Genomic DNA, 18158 nt, shown 5'->3' on the forward strand with positions numbered 1-18158 from the left:
AAGATTCGAGGTATTTCTGTTTAAACAAATGCTTTACACAAGAAGACAAAAGGCTTGCAGCAGTATTTCACCAGTTACCAAGATGTCAAAACATACCTCAACTTCCAGATTTAAGTGGTGACATCTTGGCCTGGATAAGGTACTCTTCAGATACTACAGGCCAGCTATGGGGGAACCTGACTGTAAGCAAATCTTGGTGGGAATTGGCAGAGGTCTCTTACTGTACAGATGATGTGCACATGCATGCAACAAGTCTTAACCAAGCTGAAACCTACCATGAATTACATATTTGGCTTTTTACAGTAGCCCAGTCTTGTGGAAGAGATTTAAATGGGAGGGGACTTGGAGCACCACCTGACACCAAATCTGTAAATAAAAAAAGAGAACACAGTGCTTTCTGTTTGCAATGCTGTTTATTTTAGAAAAGCCCCTTTGATCATCTGAATGAAAAATGTGGGCAGAAAAATCACAAATGTTATAAAACAAAGTTTATTCTGCAATATTTTGTCATAATGAATTGCATCTCTTTGGTAAAAATAAACTTTATAAACATTTTTAATTAACAGATTAGCATACAAAAAACTAAACTTCTGTAAATCGTCTTTAAAAGGGGTAAAGGATTAAACTGGAGGAAAAAGGGTTAGAGCTGGTCACCTACTGGCAAAATTATTCTAAACAAACCCAAGGACGTTGCTTATGCTACATTAGAAACGAGCTAACAGGAACGGTTTAAAAACAACTCTGTGTTTCATTTGATCAGAAAGCATTCTTACAATTAACTTTTAAATAAATAATAGTTAAAAATGAATCGGTAATTATAAAATGTTTTATATCACTATATGGCAGTAACATAATACTTTCAATTATGCACTTTTTAGTTTGAAGAAATGTACATTTATAAAACAGACTTGGTAATGGCACTGGCAGTTAGGTGTGAAGAATGTGCTTTAAAATATAATGGCAGGTGCAACATTTAAAATATTTTACCTTTTCTTTCAATAAATATTTTGGCTACACCATTATTAACATGTATGAGTGTAAACTGCTTTAACCAAAGCTTGTACTTTTCAGGCTGATGAAAAGTTGCAAACCATACAACTTCCGTTTGACAGATGGATTTTAAAACGTTTGATGTGACTTCTGCAAAAGCAGTAGAGTAGTATCAGAATCTGAAAGGCCAGTATAGGTTTGTACAGTGTTCACATCTGATGTGATCAAGCAGCCTCCCTTGCACACAAGTCTCATACACTTCTTCACTGTACTTATAGAATTGAATGTGGTCCAATAATACTTTTCTTGCTAATATATATCTGAGTCAACCATTGGCATGAACATTTTACATATATCACTAAAAAAAAAAACCCAACAAACCCAAAACCAATCAATCAAAATAACTTTTAATTATTCTCCATTTATACTATATACACCACGGTCTCTAGCTGAGGTGGCAAACCAACCCAAACTGAGTGCTAGGTATGTAAATGGAAGAAAGGGCAGCTCTTCTCCCACTGCCAAGAGGGATGCTCTGCAACTGAGCTGTCAGCCTTTGCCTGCCAAAACCTGCAGGCACAGGTGTGGGACAATGTGGTGGAGTATGTCAGGGGCACAGATAGGCTGCCTTCTCCTTCTGAAGGGATGAGATGGAAAATGGCAAAGCATGGAGACTGTGGCCACAATTCCAGTTCTCCCAGGCTAAAAGCTGTAAGGACAGATGAAACTTTCACCACCAACTTTTTATTACTATGGTTTTATTGCTCGTTGCATGTGGTAATTAAATGCACTGTTAGCATCCCAATCCCATCCCTTCAGATATGCTGAAGTCATTATGACCAGCTTCAGGGTTAACAGCACAACAGCCACACTTCTAGTAAGTATTAACATTCTCAAATTTTATCTGAGGCAAAAATAAAATTTAGAACCAAACCAAGGAGCAGACTGGGATCACAGTTTCCAGAGTCCTTGGACTGAGATCTGGCTTTCACTGTAAGCTACAGAAAAGCTGCAACCACCTTCAGCAGGAGCCAAGCAGCACCCCTCTTCAACAGTGTGAAACTGCAATCATGGCACAGAGCAAAATCCCAGACTGCTAACAAGATATTTCTGTGGAGCTGTGTCCTTGGTTTTCCATTGACACAAACTCTGCCCTTTGCAGTTTTCCATCAAGGTAGAAGAGCAACCCAGGAGCCGAAAGGAGTTCCACTAAGCCTTCACATCTCTACATCCCAAAATCCTAAGAACCATTGCACTGGTACTTAGTTTTCCTTTAAATAGCAAGTTTTACCCCTGCTATCCATCAGTAACACATCCAATATCAGATCTAATTGTCTAATGCACCACTTGTGATACCCAGAAGACATACACATCTGCACACACTGCCCTGCCATGGCTGAAAGCCAACAGGTGCTCACACAAAGCAGGAGTGCAGCAGAGTATTTATCTTCCCTTTCTAAAATAAACGAAATCATTCTTAAAACTGAAGTACTTGAGGAAAAACAAACAAGCAAACCAGGACTTATTTTTTTATAATGTTTGTGCTTTAAAAAAATAATATTGGCTTTAAATTCCAAAGCAGAAAGCCAAATAATTAAGCCTTGAGTCAACAGCCATTGAGTAAGGAGGAGCACCACCACTGTTCAAGAGGGAATGGAACAGGCCCTCAGAGCAACACATCTTCAGCAGGATGGCTGTGTTCATATTCAATGTAGACTGTTTATGGCAGTATTCATGAAGAGACTAACAAGAAGAAAAGGAAAAAAAAACCAACAAAAAACCAACCAAAACCAGAATAACACACTGGTCTAGGAAAGGCCTCCAAATAGCCAGAAAAATATCCTGTTAGGGAAAGGTTAACTTTTGGCTGATCCAGAACTATTTTCAAGGACCAAAACAGTGGCCTACGTGGCTCTGCTTTTAATTTTCAACCAGCCTGCCCAACTCCTGCTGAAAGCAATAGTTTTACACATTAAGGAGAACATTTATGGCACACATGCTATCTCTTTCGGAAAGAGGAAAGACAGCTTTTGATAGTTGTATATGGTTCTGCAACATGCTTAAGGCATACTTATGCTTACAGTACTGTTAAAAGCCCACTCCAACAGAAATGCTTACCCATTTGTGAACAGAAAACTTCAAAAAAAGCAGGATCATCTACAAGATGTAAGCATTCACCACTGGTTTTAAAAGAACAATAAAAAAAGGAAAAAAGGGGAAAAAAGCTTAGCATAACACAAAAACATTTTTGGCCAAAAGATGTCTGGAAACTATAAAGAGATTTTTTTATTGCAAGAATGAATTGTGAAGGAGGATCTTCCCATAACAGAGACGTCCTCCTGAGCTACAATGTTCCATCCAAAACTGAAGGCCTGCCTTGCTCAAGAGATGCCCTGGAGGGCATATATCAGCAGGAGGCTGATAGCACTCATCCAGCACAAGGCACAGTGATCTGGGAAGCAAAAGGTATGGACAGCCCATGGGCCAAAACAAGCAAGCATTGAGAGAAAAGGGGTAAAAAACCCCAAAAAGCAATTCAGGGTTCACAAATCAAAAAGGAAGCTATTCTATTTTCTGTAAGATTAGGGGCAAGATGTTTGCTTTTCAGCAGCCCTTTACCACCAAGGCCACCTGAAGCCTCCACCTTGTCCACATGGCAGCCAACAACAACCCTTGGGTTCTTTTTACCCGCTGAATCGGTGTCAGGGAGCAGAAGTGTAGGTGCTGCAGGACTGCACAGCTACTATGCATCAACTGTGGTGGGAACACAAGGACAAACTTGGCAAGTGACAGCTTTCACTGTTGGCTACATCCAAGGTGCACGTGTGCACGTGTTGCATCTGCATGAAAAGGACACCCTCTTCCCTCTCAAAAAAAAAGACAATTTGTCTTAAGATGAAAAAAAACCACCAACCCATGACTGTTGTCCTCTAGGAATCTGACTGGCAGACTTGGGGAAAGGAGGGGAAAAAAAGAAAACTGTGAGTGGTACCCCCTTCTGCTACCCCTTGTCCCCTGTTTTCTGGGGGTACTTTACATCTTGCTGAAAGCAGCTCCTAGAGTGCTACAAGTTTCAGCTACTTTGTCAAATAAACCACTGTCTGATAGGCAGCTACTTGGAACTACTTCAAAAGCATTTCCATGGGACCTGCCTCAGAAGAGCAAAGAGAGGGAGGAGGCAACCAAGGCCAAGTTTTTTTTTTCCCCCTTTCTATCTTTTTTCTCCTCCTTTTTACTCCTTTACATGGAAGTCAGAGCCCTCAGACTGTGCAAAATTCAATTCTGCAGATGGGGCCAGCAGAAATGTAAATATGAACCACAATGTGTATCTGAATGAGCATATCTCTGGGAAAAAAATGAATCAACTATTAAAAAGGAAAGACACAAAAAAGTGATAATTAAGAAGTATGCTTTCAGGTTTTCACAAGTCATGCAACTCTTCTAGTTTGAGAAGATTAAATATTTTTTTATCTTTAGGCAGTGATTTAAAAATAAATGGCTAAATTATAGCTAGCGCCAAAAATAAAAAAGCAATGAGTCCTCTTATGGCTTTGATCTCCCTTGTGAAGGGTAAGAGTAGAAGAGTATTGCCACAATTAAAAAAAATATATGTATATATTCAACACTGAGAAACATACTATTTTTTTCTTTGCTTGTGACAGTGGGTCTTTGCAGTACTTATTAAGGAACTCAAGCACGTCTGGATTCCAGCAAGGTGGAGCAGAGACCCTGCTGCTTCTTTCAGCTCCTCATCAATTTCTTGACACAACTCCTTGAACACTTTGTCGCTAGGCTGGCTTTCCTCAGAGGTATCTACACAAGGTTGTGATGCATAGCCACTGTCTCCAAGAGGATCATCTTCGTAGTCAACGTCTGTATCCACTTCGCTGTGAAAGCCTTCGCTGCCATCGCTGCCATCGTGGCTGGTCTTGGAGATAAATTCATACACCTCATCAAGGGAGGACAAGGAAGACATGCTGGACCTCGAGGCACAGCGCTGGGAACCCATGCTGCTGGCACTGTAGTTGTGATCCTCCTTTGGATCAATACTGGTGGCCACAGAATCTTTTTCTTGTAGACCGATGGAACTGGGAGGATTGAAGGCGCTGCCGTAACTCCTCTTCTTAGAGGTCGTCTTCAGAGGTTGAGGTTTCTCACCTGTTCAAAACAAAATCCTTCAGTAAGAAAATATTCCAGTGAGATCACCTGCAAAGTGAGCACACCACAGCTGGCTGCCTGCAAAGTAAGCTGAATATTAGCATTTAAGAGTCAGAATATCCTGTGGACAAAATTAGCTGGGGAAAAAGAAAAGAAGGTGGCTCTGTAAAACTCTGTGATGCTAGCAGAAGGAATTATCTAATCAGAATTGCTTCTTGACTTCTTTTACTATTTGGAAACTATACCATACTTGTTTCCTGAAACTTTATACTAAAAACATTTAGCTACTGAGTAGAGAAGAAAAATAAAGTAAAATGGCTTATGCTTACAGTCCAACATTCCTTGTTGAATGGAAGTATTTAACAGCATCATTGCAGTAGCAGCATCAATATCAGATTCTGTGAAAGAGGAGATTCAAAACATTAGATTTCAGGCAAGCCTGACAAAATGAGGTCCCTAGATCATATTAAAGAAAAAAAAAAAAAAAAAAAAAAAAAGCATATATTTGCCTACAATGAAGACAGGGGGAGTGAAGCATACAAATTTAAACAGAGCCTGACTTTTACACAGTGCTGTATGGTTACAGAATTGTCTCACATCATAACTGTGATATTCAAAAGCTGAATTCTCACATTACACTTCCCCAAGCTGAAGCCAAGAATCAGCAACATTAATTAGACATTTGTATGACAATGCTGTTCCTTTACTTATCAACAAGTGACTTTTGCTTGTATGGGTTGAGAAAGATTACACATATGGCACATCAAAGTATCTCAGCAGCTTCTAACCCTGGTGATGTGAAAAAGGAAGCCTGAGGAACTAATGCACCCATTAATGCAGCAGTAATTCAGCACACCTCTACCTTCCAGCAGTGTTTTTCACATGCTAACAGCAAATCAAATGGAAGAAATCAAGAAGACCAGGGGGGAAGGGCACTGAACTTCTAAACCTAGAAAGCATGAGGATCTAAATAATGAATAGCCACCTGAAAAGGTTTAGGTGAACTGAGTTGCTTTTAGCTACAGTCACAAGTGCTGATGCTAAATGCCATCCTTTGCTGCATGGAATGGATTGATTACATCTCAAAAAGGGCACCCTGAAGATATTTTGGCAAAGAGTAACAATTCTAACCAGGATCATGAGAAAAGGAAAGGAAACAAGCACCTCCTTCCCACTCACTTCAAGACACACTCATGCACTTTTAGAAAAGAGGATGTCCAAGGTCATCCTTTGCTCATTTCATCTCTGGATTTCTCTACTTATACAGGAGAGAAATATTTAAGACTCTATATACATATATGGTGGACTAACCAGGCAAAAGGGGAGCAAAGAGATGGTGAGCTCTCCCCAAAACGTTAGTGTTTTAGCACAAAACACCACATTGGAGGTGTGTGTATGTACATATGTACATGGAAGACAACACATGGAAGATTCCAGCAGCAACTAGTATCCTAGTTCATGGCTAGAAAATAAAAGCACCTTCTCACCCCAAAGCCTGCTGCACTACCAAAACCAGAGAGCTGGATGTCTGCTGAAGTCTCAATTTGTTGGTGGCCTTCTGTTCCCCTTTTCATAGACCTCTAACAACAATTCTCTACAACAGATTAACACATGCTCACTTTTTCTTAGAACCAGTCCTTTAAAAATTTAGCACAACTCACTTTTCAGTCTTAAAAAAAATATTTACTATTTTTGACAAGGACAAACTTTTGGTGGACTATGCTTTATTACTGAGGTACAAGACCTGTGCACAACAGGCTTCTTCTACAGAAATGCTCCACTATCCCAGCATGCTGCCTAGCTTCCTCCTGGTACCAAGACCAACCAAAATGTTTTAAAATGAAGAAAACTTTTTAGAAAGTACATATGGAAAAATAAAGCAACCCATCTTGTATCCAACAGCTGTCACTACTTCCTTTTGCATTTGACTGCCAATGAAAAACAGACTTCCACGACAGATGTCCATCTTAAACTGTTTTTTTCTAGTTTTGTTGGGCTTTTTTCTTTGGCTTTTATTTTGTTGGTTGGTTGTTTTTTTTAAATCTGAATCTGGCTGGCTGTTGGTTTTTGTGGTTCTTTTCATGGAAAACAAAAGCAGAAATCCCTAGGATAAAATTCAGGCCAAGTCTTTATTATTACTCTAGTGCTCATTCAAACATGCAAGAACAGGTATAGACACGAGAAAAAGACAGCAACACTGCACTTCACCAGGGATTCCCTGAAAATAAACAACAAATAAACCCCAAACCTTTCTCAGCAGCAATACCTCTCTGGGTTTGTCCTTGTCAACATCCCCTCCCAGCTTGCACACTACTGCTGGTGATTATCTGACCTCTCAAGCAGGTTTCCAAGTGCTGAACAACTGCCCTAACAGCAGTGCCAGCTACTGCAGGGACACCCAGGAGGGATGGGCAGTTTCTGAAACATCTACAGACAACTACATTTAACTTGCTCGATGGGGAAATGTGTCAGGATACCAAGTTCCTGCCATGGCTTCACTCATTCACAGTAATATTTTAATGACTTGGCCCAATCCAATCCTACCCCCCCAACTTTTGGTGACTAGGGTTATAATAGTATCAACACAGCAGAGAAGCTTTGGGTTGTAGATAGGACTTGGGGTTTTTCTGTGCCTGCTTCATATTGCACAGCAAACACTGAGGGGATACAAACTTGGCTGAGGAGCAGCACTGCAGCCTACAGTATCAAGACCTGTATTCAGAGTGCATATATTAAACTCATCCTGCTCCTCTCTCTCAGAGTTAAAATATACATTTTTGCAATTTTTAAGGTGATACCCCAAACTAAATAGACATAATGAGGCTACTCTTAACCCAGGTTAACTGGGTTAATATCCCATACTTAGGACTTCCTGCCCAACTGCATTGACAACAACACTAGCTTGAGCCAAAATTTTTGGCAATTAAGTGCAGAGTACCACACTCCCCTGAGTTTTCCGAATTCCCCTGCAAATTCTGTCATGCTGTCCCAGCCACCTGTATCAAACAACCAACTTTAAGGCACTTCTATGGCCACATTCCACAAGTTTTACACATTTACACTTTCCTGCCTTCTGTTCTGAGTTCTTGGTAATGAATAAAACTAGTGCAGAGGTATATGACTTTCAGATTGGCTTTCTGTTAATTCTTTAAGTATTAAAGAACTATTTATTCTTTAAGTAGGTCACATTTGAGAGTGATGTGTCTGCTAAATACCTTGCTGCCAGAGCAAGATGACTCCTTTTACACCTTGAGATTCATCTGTGGATTTAAATTTAACACACAAGTGACTACCATAATGAGCATTTGTCCTACTACAACAAGGTTTCTGTGTAATCTAGAGGACTCTCCAGAGCAGGTCTGTACACATCACTTGGGCTTCAGTGCATGCATGTGACTAAAACCAGGGAGCAGAGCAAAAGAAACTTAAGTGTTTACCTTTGAGAGATCGGCCATGGGTCTGCTGAAGAACTGAAGTTAGGTAGTGAGGTGATGCTGATCTACTGGAAAAGATATTGAAAAGGTCAAAACCAAGCCCTGATTACTTGTACAAAGTACAGTAGACACACCACCATGATCATAAAAAGGTAAGAACAAAGTTAACTCAGTCACCACAGTTTGGTGTGCAATTTCTATTGCCCTCAGTAAATGGCTTGACACATCAGTTGATGGTTTATGTAGCAATTATCAGCATCAGATTAGAAAACATCCCCAAATACACACACACTAAGCATTAAGTCTTGTTAGACTAAGCAAAAATCTTGCTGGCAAGAGATAATTTCTACAGATTATATGTACTTTAGACTGGATTTTGGACAAAGATATGTGTTTTTCAGTAATCAAAACCTACATGTAAACAAAATATTAGCTTATGTAGTAATGCTTAGAGCTCAGGAGCAAAAGAATAGGCAAGGACCAGTTGTAGAGTACATCTGCTCTTCCAAATGGTGGTGAGAGATCAACAAGAAACCAAAACAAAAAACCAAAAAAACACCACCAACAACAAAAAAGCAGTGTCCTGCAAAAAAGCAGGGAAGAACCGAGCCCAAGCCAAGATATCTGATTATTTTAAAGTAGTCATCTGAAGCTGGGCTATTCAAGTTAAAAGCTTCACATTATTTTCTACTACACACCCAGCCCTAATTAGTTCATGATAAAGGTACTAGCAAAAAGTAACAAATACAACAGACACAATACATGACTATTAAAATTGCATGTAACATAGCAATGTCCCACCTTTTATTGTACTGCTAGAAAAATTCAAAGGGTGCTGAGCATAATTTTCAAACCCAACCTGTACAGCAACCTCACAGGATTAATGCTGTGACTTCTAGCATTAAGATGTGTTAACCTTCTGTGTTCTCTATAATTACAGGCATCCCTGTTTTCCAAAATGAGACACAGCCACATATGCCACCCCAAAATCACACAGCTAAGTGCTTTTTTATTATTAATTTTTTAATTTTATTTAATAAAACTACTGGCCTAGATCATTAATTAACCCCCAATTACCTCAGTTTTTAACACATCTTTGAAAAACTGAAATCTTCATGCCTTTAGTTAAATTTTAAAAAAAAACATTTTTCACTGAACGGTGCTGTGGCTGCACACATCTTAACCCTGAGGTCAGCTATTTATGAGGGATGCCTATTTAATACTCCAGCTGCTCTAACCTCCCATCTTATTATTATCCAAACCCAGTTGGTAACACTTCCAAAGGTTAGTACAGTGTAGGAGGGAAAAAAAAATAAAAGAAAAATCAAGGCAAGGTGGCTTGAAATGCATTATTTGAGCTGTGTAAGGAGCTCTTGCAGCACTGCAGCCTCTCTGGCACTGGTAAAAAAAGCTACTGAAAAAAAGAATATTTAAATATCTTCCTGTGTAGTAAATGATGGGGAAAAAAGATTCAGTGCACTTGAAAACAAACATCTGCAAAACTCACATTAATTCTGGTATGTTTTCCTATTGGGAAAGGGGGGGGGGGAGCAGGGAGGGGTGGGTGATGGAGTATAAAGGGAACAGATCCAAAAATGGAGGAAAAAAAAAAAATAACTAAAAAAAATAAAATGTCACAAGGAGAGCAGTGAATTTGCTGGTTCTACAGCCTGCAGGTAAATTGTACAGAGATGCTAAACACCTTCATCCTTTTGTCTGTGGTCAGAACCCTCCAGAATAATACCCACACAGAGCTTTCCTACAGCAAATTAATGCATAGTACATTAAGACAAAAGATGAATATGCATAAGGTATTTGCAAGATGAAGACCCTGGCTGTCCCCAGAGCACAGGGATATAACAGCAGTACTAGAAACAGAACACAGCTAGGGGCCTTGCACCAACTTGTTGAACAAGATGTGCAGAAATAAAATGCATCAGTGGTGCCAATTATCCATGATAATGCACGTTTATCTAGACACAGATTACAGATTTGGAAAGCTTCTGCTAAAAGTAACTCCTTAAATTTGATTTTCAAATGCTGCTGAATGATGGGTATATTCCCTGTGAACACACTGTAAGAACACAAGCCCTCCCACAGAAAAATTCAGGGACTCTCACAGCCAAATTCTAGCATCACCCTGTAGATAAACTTAGTCCTTCCAGCCTCTCCCCAGCTGTGTCTGGGCTTTCTCTTTCTATCCACGCACAAGACGTCCTTGGGGACCCTTCCCTAAAAGGAAGCCAGAATTGAAATCCAATCCAAGAATTTTTAAATGTGGAAAGGGAAAAAACAATCTGTTTTCCCATGTATGACCAAAAGTTATATGAATTATGTTTATTATTAAAGGAAAATAAACCAGTTTCCATTAGTGAGAAATCAAGTATCTTAAAATGTTGGGTTTATTGTCATCCTTAAATACAAACCCTGCAAAATCCTTCACATATTGCAGTTGGTGGGAATTTTACTGTGTGTCTTCACCAGACCAGACCAGAATTTCCTTGTAACTGTGATTGCTGGCAAGTGTGACTAGTGAAGGAAAAAAAGTTACTGAAAAAAACAGCTTCAAACTGAAATCCTGATCTTGCAAGTATTTTGGTGTTCAGCTAAAATTTCTCCTTCCCTACACCTAAATTCATTATGCTCTATTTATCCAAGCTAGGTAAACCATACTTCAATGCTGGTATTGTTAGACTAATCTTGAAGACCTTGGAAATATTAAAAGCTTAACTGGTAAAGGCTCTGAACAAGCTGCTCAAGGCTGAGTTTGTCCTGACTCTCTGCACCTCTAGCTGCACAGACAACATTCAGAGATACCTTTCTATCCATATTAATATCTAAATTTAAAAATTTGACCATGTTGACATAGACACAGTGTTAACAAAGCTTTCAAGGACCAAACCTTCACTCAAGTCATACTCAGAAACAGAAGTCCTTATGCAGAAACAATAATGCCTATAAAAAAATTACCACTGAAAGTGTAATTACAGTAGTTTCAACAATCTTTGTTCCCATAAAACAAACCTGACAATATCACCAGTCATCTCATACTCAATTTAACAATGCTCCTGGCTCCACCAGAAAGCTGGAAAACAGAACACTTCTTCCTGGCTCACTCAAGCCTGTGATGAACCTTAACAGAGCAGGAGAGCTGGAAGGTAAGGGACAGCTTTTACATCTTCTAGGTGACAAGCCCACCTGGAAGAGTCCACTCCATGCATTCAGCAGCTGCCTGACAGCTCAGGCTTGCATGGGGTGCCAGCTCTCAGGGTGAATGTTCACTGGACCCTTAGAAAGGTCTGCTCAATGTTATCAGCTTTACATCCTGTTCATTATGAGAGTAAGGTTAAGGCAGAGGGCAATGTACAGAGACCTTAATTATCTCCTATCTCATCCAAATTCTTTGTGGAACAAGATAAAGCAGCCATGTGCCTATCTAACAACCAAGCTCCCCAACAGCCATGTATTCTTCTCTGCTTTTTGTCTCCATCCTCTCTGTCCCACCTCTTCAGGTTGACCCAGATGCTGCTCTTCTTCCTCTATTAAGAACATATGATGCTGACTTCAAATTCTCCAAAATCTACTGCCTAATCTTAAGATGTGTTGGCTGCCTTGATGGCTGAAATCTTCCATGCTCCACCTCAGAGCAGGTTTATGGTCAAGATTGTTCTTCCCATCCCCACTGCATAATGCTTAGAGAAAAACATCCCTCTTCATCCAGCCTCTCCAAGCACTTCAGGTTGTAGAAAAGTTGATTGTTTTTGACAACACTGCTAAATATATACATTTGATCTATATGATGAGTGACTTACAAGAGAAGACACACACCTCCTTCCAAGCTAACAGCACCAGGATTTTGTTCCAATTCCTATGACTGCCTACCCTCCAGAGAAATGGGGCTCAACAGGAAGCACCCAGCACAGCCCCAACCTCTTCTTTTAAACTCTACCACAGCCATGAAGACAACTGGGACACAAACCCCAGATCTGAGGCACCTGGGAAGCCTGAGCTTATTACATCTTCCCACCTCACTGAGCTGGTCCCACCTAAGCCTGGCTTGAATTCTTTCAGGTGGCAGCCAGTAACACATCAACAACCACCACACATTAATTTCCTCTGCCAGGTGGAGTAAGGGAACTGCACGCCCTACTCAGATGAGAAAATTCACCTACCTTGGTGGTGATGCTGGCGGAGTATAAAATGCAAGTGCTGAGGGAAAAGGCTGCTTTTTCAGTGCTTGGACAAGATTAGGTTTATACTCTGGATCAACACACCATAATGAACCTTTTCCATTCACCTGCAAGAAAAATAAGAAAGCTGAAAATTAGAGTGAGGCAAATGTAAATTAGAAAAATTTGTGGGCCAGGCTGTTCCAGTCATTCCTAGTTTCATATTCCTAAGACACAACGTTGGCATCCCCTGCTTTACAGCTGATGTAGATCATCCTCAGGTAGCTCCATCACCTGCATGGAAAGCAGATACTCCCAAACTGAGTGTGTGGTCCCAAAACCCTGTTAGATGGTACAGAAGCACCAGTCTTGGAGCTTGGGATAGGATCTCCATGGCCCCTCCTCTAAAGGCCCATTTCCATTCATGTTCATCCACTGAAAGCTGTAAACCTTATTTAAACATTTTTTAAACACACATGTAAATGTGTCTTTCCAGATATCAGTGAGTAGATCAGTAGTCTTCTGATTAGCAGGCTTCTAAGTAAAAAAAAAAGTGCTTTCCCCTTTGTTTAGATATAGCTACATGCTCATTTAACTTCCCACCACCCTGTCAAATAATTTTATTACAAAATGGGTTATTCTCACATTTTCAAAATCTAAAAACCTAATTTTTGGGTTCTTGATGCCCCTAATAATATAAACACCATTGTACTAGTCCATCTTGATATGAAATTTTGTATGTCAAAAGTTAAGGAAGGTAAAGCACCTCCTGCTCCTCTCAAGGATTTCTTCACATACTTACTATGTAAAGAAAAAAGCTGGTTTTCAAGCCTACTAGTTCTTGCACCATAAAGAGGAAAATTAAATAGGAAAAGCCAGAACAATTCTATAATCTTTGACCTGATAGATCAGCTAACAGCTCTACAGGTAGCAGTGTCAGGTTTTTTGGGTGACTCAAGTGTTACAGGTGTGGTCATGCACATGGCAGAAGGCTGGGGCAGCTGTACACCTGCATAGGGCATCTCTATAGGAAAACCCACAGAGGTCAGCTGACCTCCTCCAGCCACTATCAAGGGGGTATTAACCTCATTTCATGGATATCTTATTTAAGACTGAAAAGCACCTACATAGCATGTAATTCTGTGGTCGTGTTTAAATCATGGGACTTTTCCTGAAAAGAGGAAATCTTTTGCCATCAATAGAGACAAATCAAATCAAGGAGAGCTCCATCTGAGAAATAGAGATGCTGCTCTATAATTTTAGTTGAAGCCACTGCATTTCAAAAAGATCTCTGAACTGCAGAATCTCTTGGTTTTGGGTTTGGTTTTTTTTTTTTTTTTATTTTGTAACCTCAGTCTTTCTTACCCTAATCTTTTAATGCTAAAAGTGAGCACAGCCTGGAAGATTTATATCAAGAAGCTTACATTTAATTAAACAGCAGATTCCTTCACTGTGGTGACAGGCAGGATGATTTAGCCAGTCTCCTCCCCACTGCCTCCATCCATCATCTCTGTGACAGAATAATGCACTGATCCCTTCCCTATACCTCTCCAGGAGCCACACCCTCTCCCTGGCCAGCCAGCTCATTACTTTTCCTCTGTAAAAGCCCCTGTCTAACTGGCTTTTTCTTCCTCCCTCTTGGTAGCTTTGAGGCTCTTGGCCTCAGGAACTCCCTGGAGCAGCAGACCTCTGCTTTACACTATTTTATCTGCTACTTTAGGTGAGCACCCCATTGACACTTGACACTCAATCCAGTTCTGCTGTGGGCTACAGCCAGAATTGGGTTAGTCTATTACCCTGATAATATAATACAGTGATTTTGTGTGGGCACTGCAACAGTCAGGGGACATCCTGAAGTCATAGAGACACTCAGTCCAATGCAAGAGGTGATAAACAGGGTACTTATTTTAATAGTAAGATTGGATTAAGTGTAAAGTGAAACCATGAACTTCCATACACCATTATTTGTACTAAAGAGATGATGCTCATGGGGCTGCTCACGTGTACCCTTCTGCTCACACCTAATGCTTAGCAAAGACACACAGTGGAGAACCAAGACTGGTCTGAAATTAGTGACACACTTTAGGAGAAAGCTGTGCACAAATGGAGCTGAAAACCCCATAAAATAGATACATTGAGCTTTAAAATAACCACAGCAACAGACAGTGCCATTTCTCCTAGCAAAGGCAAAGCTAGGGTGATTCAAAATGCTAAACAACCTTTGGAGATTACTATTTCACATCAGCTGTTGATGTTCCAGCTGAAACTTAGGTGCAATTTTTATTTACCATCTACTGAAACATCCCTCAAGAGTCAAGGCAGAGGACTAGATCATTTTGACCCTCCACCTCAAAATGAAGGGGCAGCTAAACTGTTCTGAGATGATTTTTTGCTCTGTCATCTCTTCTGCATCTTTCTAACATTACTTATCTGAGTTGCAGGATTTTACTTAGCCAAATAAAGATAACTGGGAAAACAATTCTTGCCTTTTGACTAGACTTGCTTTTGACTAGACTATTTCACAGCAACAGTAAGTTTCCAGTCTCCAGCATTCCAGAGCTTGATCAGAGCAACATGTGCTGGGAACAAGATGCCCCCCACGGTGCAGTCTTGTCCTTTACCAACACCCCACCATAGCCCCTCCTCTGCTGGCAGTGAAGCACTGACCACTGAGTACCACCAGACCAGAGAGGAAATCCCAAACCAGAGCAACTCAGCTGGCAGAGGTGGCTCAGGCTCACTGCTGAGGCAGACACACATTCCCACTGCAGAAAGCCTTCCATGAGCAGTGGCCCCAGATCCATTTGGTATGGGCAGTTCTCACCAGCTGCTTCCTCTTGAGCTAGGTGAACCTCTGGAAAATACTGTGTGTGTGCATGGAAATAATATTGTATCTTCACCAAAAACTTTATATCAGACTCTCCAATCTCTACAGGTTTATGGATGGGACTTGCTCTTTGCACAAATATTTAAATACCCACACAGATTGTTTACCACCATCTCCTGCTCCCTCCCCTTCTCACCCCTCCAGAAAAAAGAAAAAAAAAAAAAAAGCGAACACCAAATGAAGGGAAAAAAAACCCCTAAAACACAACGCTATGATAATGAAGGAGATCTGTTCAATTCCTGTTCCCCTGACCTCCAGAGATGGCAGCAGCAGGGCCAAACTGATGCTTGATGCAGATGCCACTTGCACCTTTTTCCCCTCCAGTGGTATGAATTAATAAAAAATCCCCAATGCCACAATTGTAGAAACAAATCCAGCAAAGAGCAGGGAGACTCTTCAGGGCTTCCAGCTCCAAACTTGTGTTCACTTCCATTCCTCCCGTGCTGTGTGTCAGGCATTGCTCCCTTAAATAAACACCCCACTGCAGACTTCCTTTCCCTCACCCCAAGACTGTGTGACAATACTTAAGATGCAAAGAGCATGAGCCATGTCTTCTAAGGATCACTAGACTGCAATCACACCTCCACATCTTCAAGGGCATCAGGGCCACAGCAGGTACACTGGAAGACAGGCAGATAACCCAGGGTCCAGCTCAAGTAATGTCTCCTTGCTCTCTTCAAGCTCCCAACCACCTTTACCAGAGAACCACTAAAATCTCATCTGTCTGGTGGCTGCAGACATGAGCTCAACTACAGCTCCAATAAGAAAGGGCATTTCAGCTCATAAGTGTAACACCAGGTGTACACCTTGACAAACCACTTAGATACAGCAGAATCACAGTATATGAATACAAAAAGGATAATGCACATTTTGGCACAGATTTCACATACATACATCCAGTTTCCATGGCATGAGTTCTTCCTCTCAAATATAGTGCAGGCTCATAAGACATCTCAAAGCAGTTACTTTCCCCTCAGTACCCTTCAACTCATTAAAAAACCACCATAACGCACAGCATTTTTCAGCAATCCAAGGAAGGACAGCCTTCCCTCAACCTCTGCTGAATGCCATGCTGCAACTGGAAAGGTAAAGGTCATCAGATTTAGCAATCTGCTACAATTATATGTGCAAACAGAAGGACCATTCACAGCTATGGCTACAGCACAATGTGGTGCATCTTGGTGGAAACAGCTCTGCATAATGAGAGAGTTGTTGGTGGGAGATCACCTGCATGTGCCTTGTTTTTTTGTTTGTTTGTTTTTTTTTTTTAAACTTCTGATCTGCTACAGTAGGGTCTTCAGGACAACATCTGGAAGCATACTGCTACCAGGTTAGCATAAGATCAACCCAATTTGTGTGTTCCAAAACTGCCCTGCAGTGCCAGTTCATGTGAGTAAGTAGGGGGAAGACCAGGAGATTCATTTCAAAATGCCAAGTCCAAAGGAAAATATTAGTGTTATGGCAAACGTGAGGAAGGATTTTTCCTGCTCTTGCTGACAGACCTCCAAGTTCTGATGGCTGACAGCAACACCCAGGGAGGTGTCAGAAAGCAGCCTGCCCCAGGATGGTGGGGTACTGACCTTCCTCTTCTGTCAGGTATTCACACTTTTCCAATATGAGAGCACCAATTAATATGAAATGCTTTAAAACCCTTCTTACTCTGATGTTACAAAATAAAACATGCTCCTCTCATGCAACACACCATAGACACTTCTGCTTTCAAGGGCACTTGGGAGAGAAGAAAGCTGACTACATGCTCCTTTCAAGACACAATTAAGATACTATTAACAAAGAAAAAATGAACAAAAATAGAAAATTATCTTAGCCTCTCAGAGAAGCACCCCAAGGCATTGCTAGTCCACGATTACAAGCAATATCATGAACAAGGCAAGCTTGCAAGCTACAATCACTTGCTGCAAGACACCTGAGGAGCTCATCCAAAGGGGTGAGCATTTAGAGCAATACCCCTCACGTGGTCTATTTCTTTAAGCAGGGCAGAGGGTAAAGATTTAACTACTGTGTGTTGAAAAGAGGGAAGCTTTGGCAAAATGTCAAGAAGGACTTTTTTTGGGTGTGGTGTTTTGTTTTGGGTTTTTCGGTTTTTTGTTTGTTTGTGGTTTTTTGGTTTGGTTTCTTTTTGTGAATGCAGTTTGTGTTCTTAAGAACAGAGAGTTGTACAGCCTCTAGAGCCTTGAGAATATGCTGACAGAGCACGTCACCATCACCTTACTGGAAGTGGTGGTACCTACTCTAGTTTGTTTTTCTTGCTAGAGGTGTTGTATCTAGCCACAAGCCATACTTTGGTTTTTCTTCAGCAGCTTGGAGCCCAGCAATACTGGCAGAAGCAGTATTGCACCAGGCAGCCCCAAGCCCCTGCCACCCACATGTCAAGACTCAAGTTTTGACTGCTAACTCCTAAATGGTGAGGTTTTCCAGGGTGGAAACAGCTTAAGGGGCAGACACAGAGACAGCAGGAACCTGAACACCATTTAAAGAGACCTCCCTACTTCAGTTCTCTGA

The 18158-nt window shown here is 40.8% G+C and overlaps 1 protein-coding gene across 4 annotated transcripts in view; it reads right to left on the reverse strand.

Annotated features, from left to right (window-relative positions):
- Positions 1-394: 394 nt before the first annotated feature.
- The window catches only part of FOXN2 (forkhead box N2), a 33129-nt gene continuing 15365 nt past the window's right edge, over positions 395-18158 (reverse strand). For 2 of the 4 annotated variants that reach the window (XM_071739830.1, XM_071739831.1), the window contains 4 exons: positions 12755-12879; positions 8586-8647; positions 5478-5546; positions 395-5148 (listed from right to left, as the gene is read on the reverse strand). In XM_071739830.1, coding sequence (XP_071595931.1) covers positions 4628-5148; positions 5478-5546; positions 8586-8647; positions 12755-12879 — 777 coding nt within the window. In that variant the 3' untranslated portion in view covers positions 395-4627. Of the gene's footprint in view, positions 5149-5477; positions 5547-8585; positions 8651-12754; positions 12880-18158 lie in introns of all 4 variants that reach the window. The other 2 variants (XM_071739828.1, XM_071739829.1) reach the window with 1 other exon arrangement.

The sequence above is a fragment of the Heliangelus exortis genome, chromosome 3 (genome assembly GCF_036169615.1).
Source record: "Heliangelus exortis chromosome 3, bHelExo1.hap1, whole genome shotgun sequence".
In the NCBI taxonomy this organism is placed as follows: Eukaryota; Metazoa; Chordata; class Aves; order Apodiformes; family Trochilidae; genus Heliangelus; species Heliangelus exortis.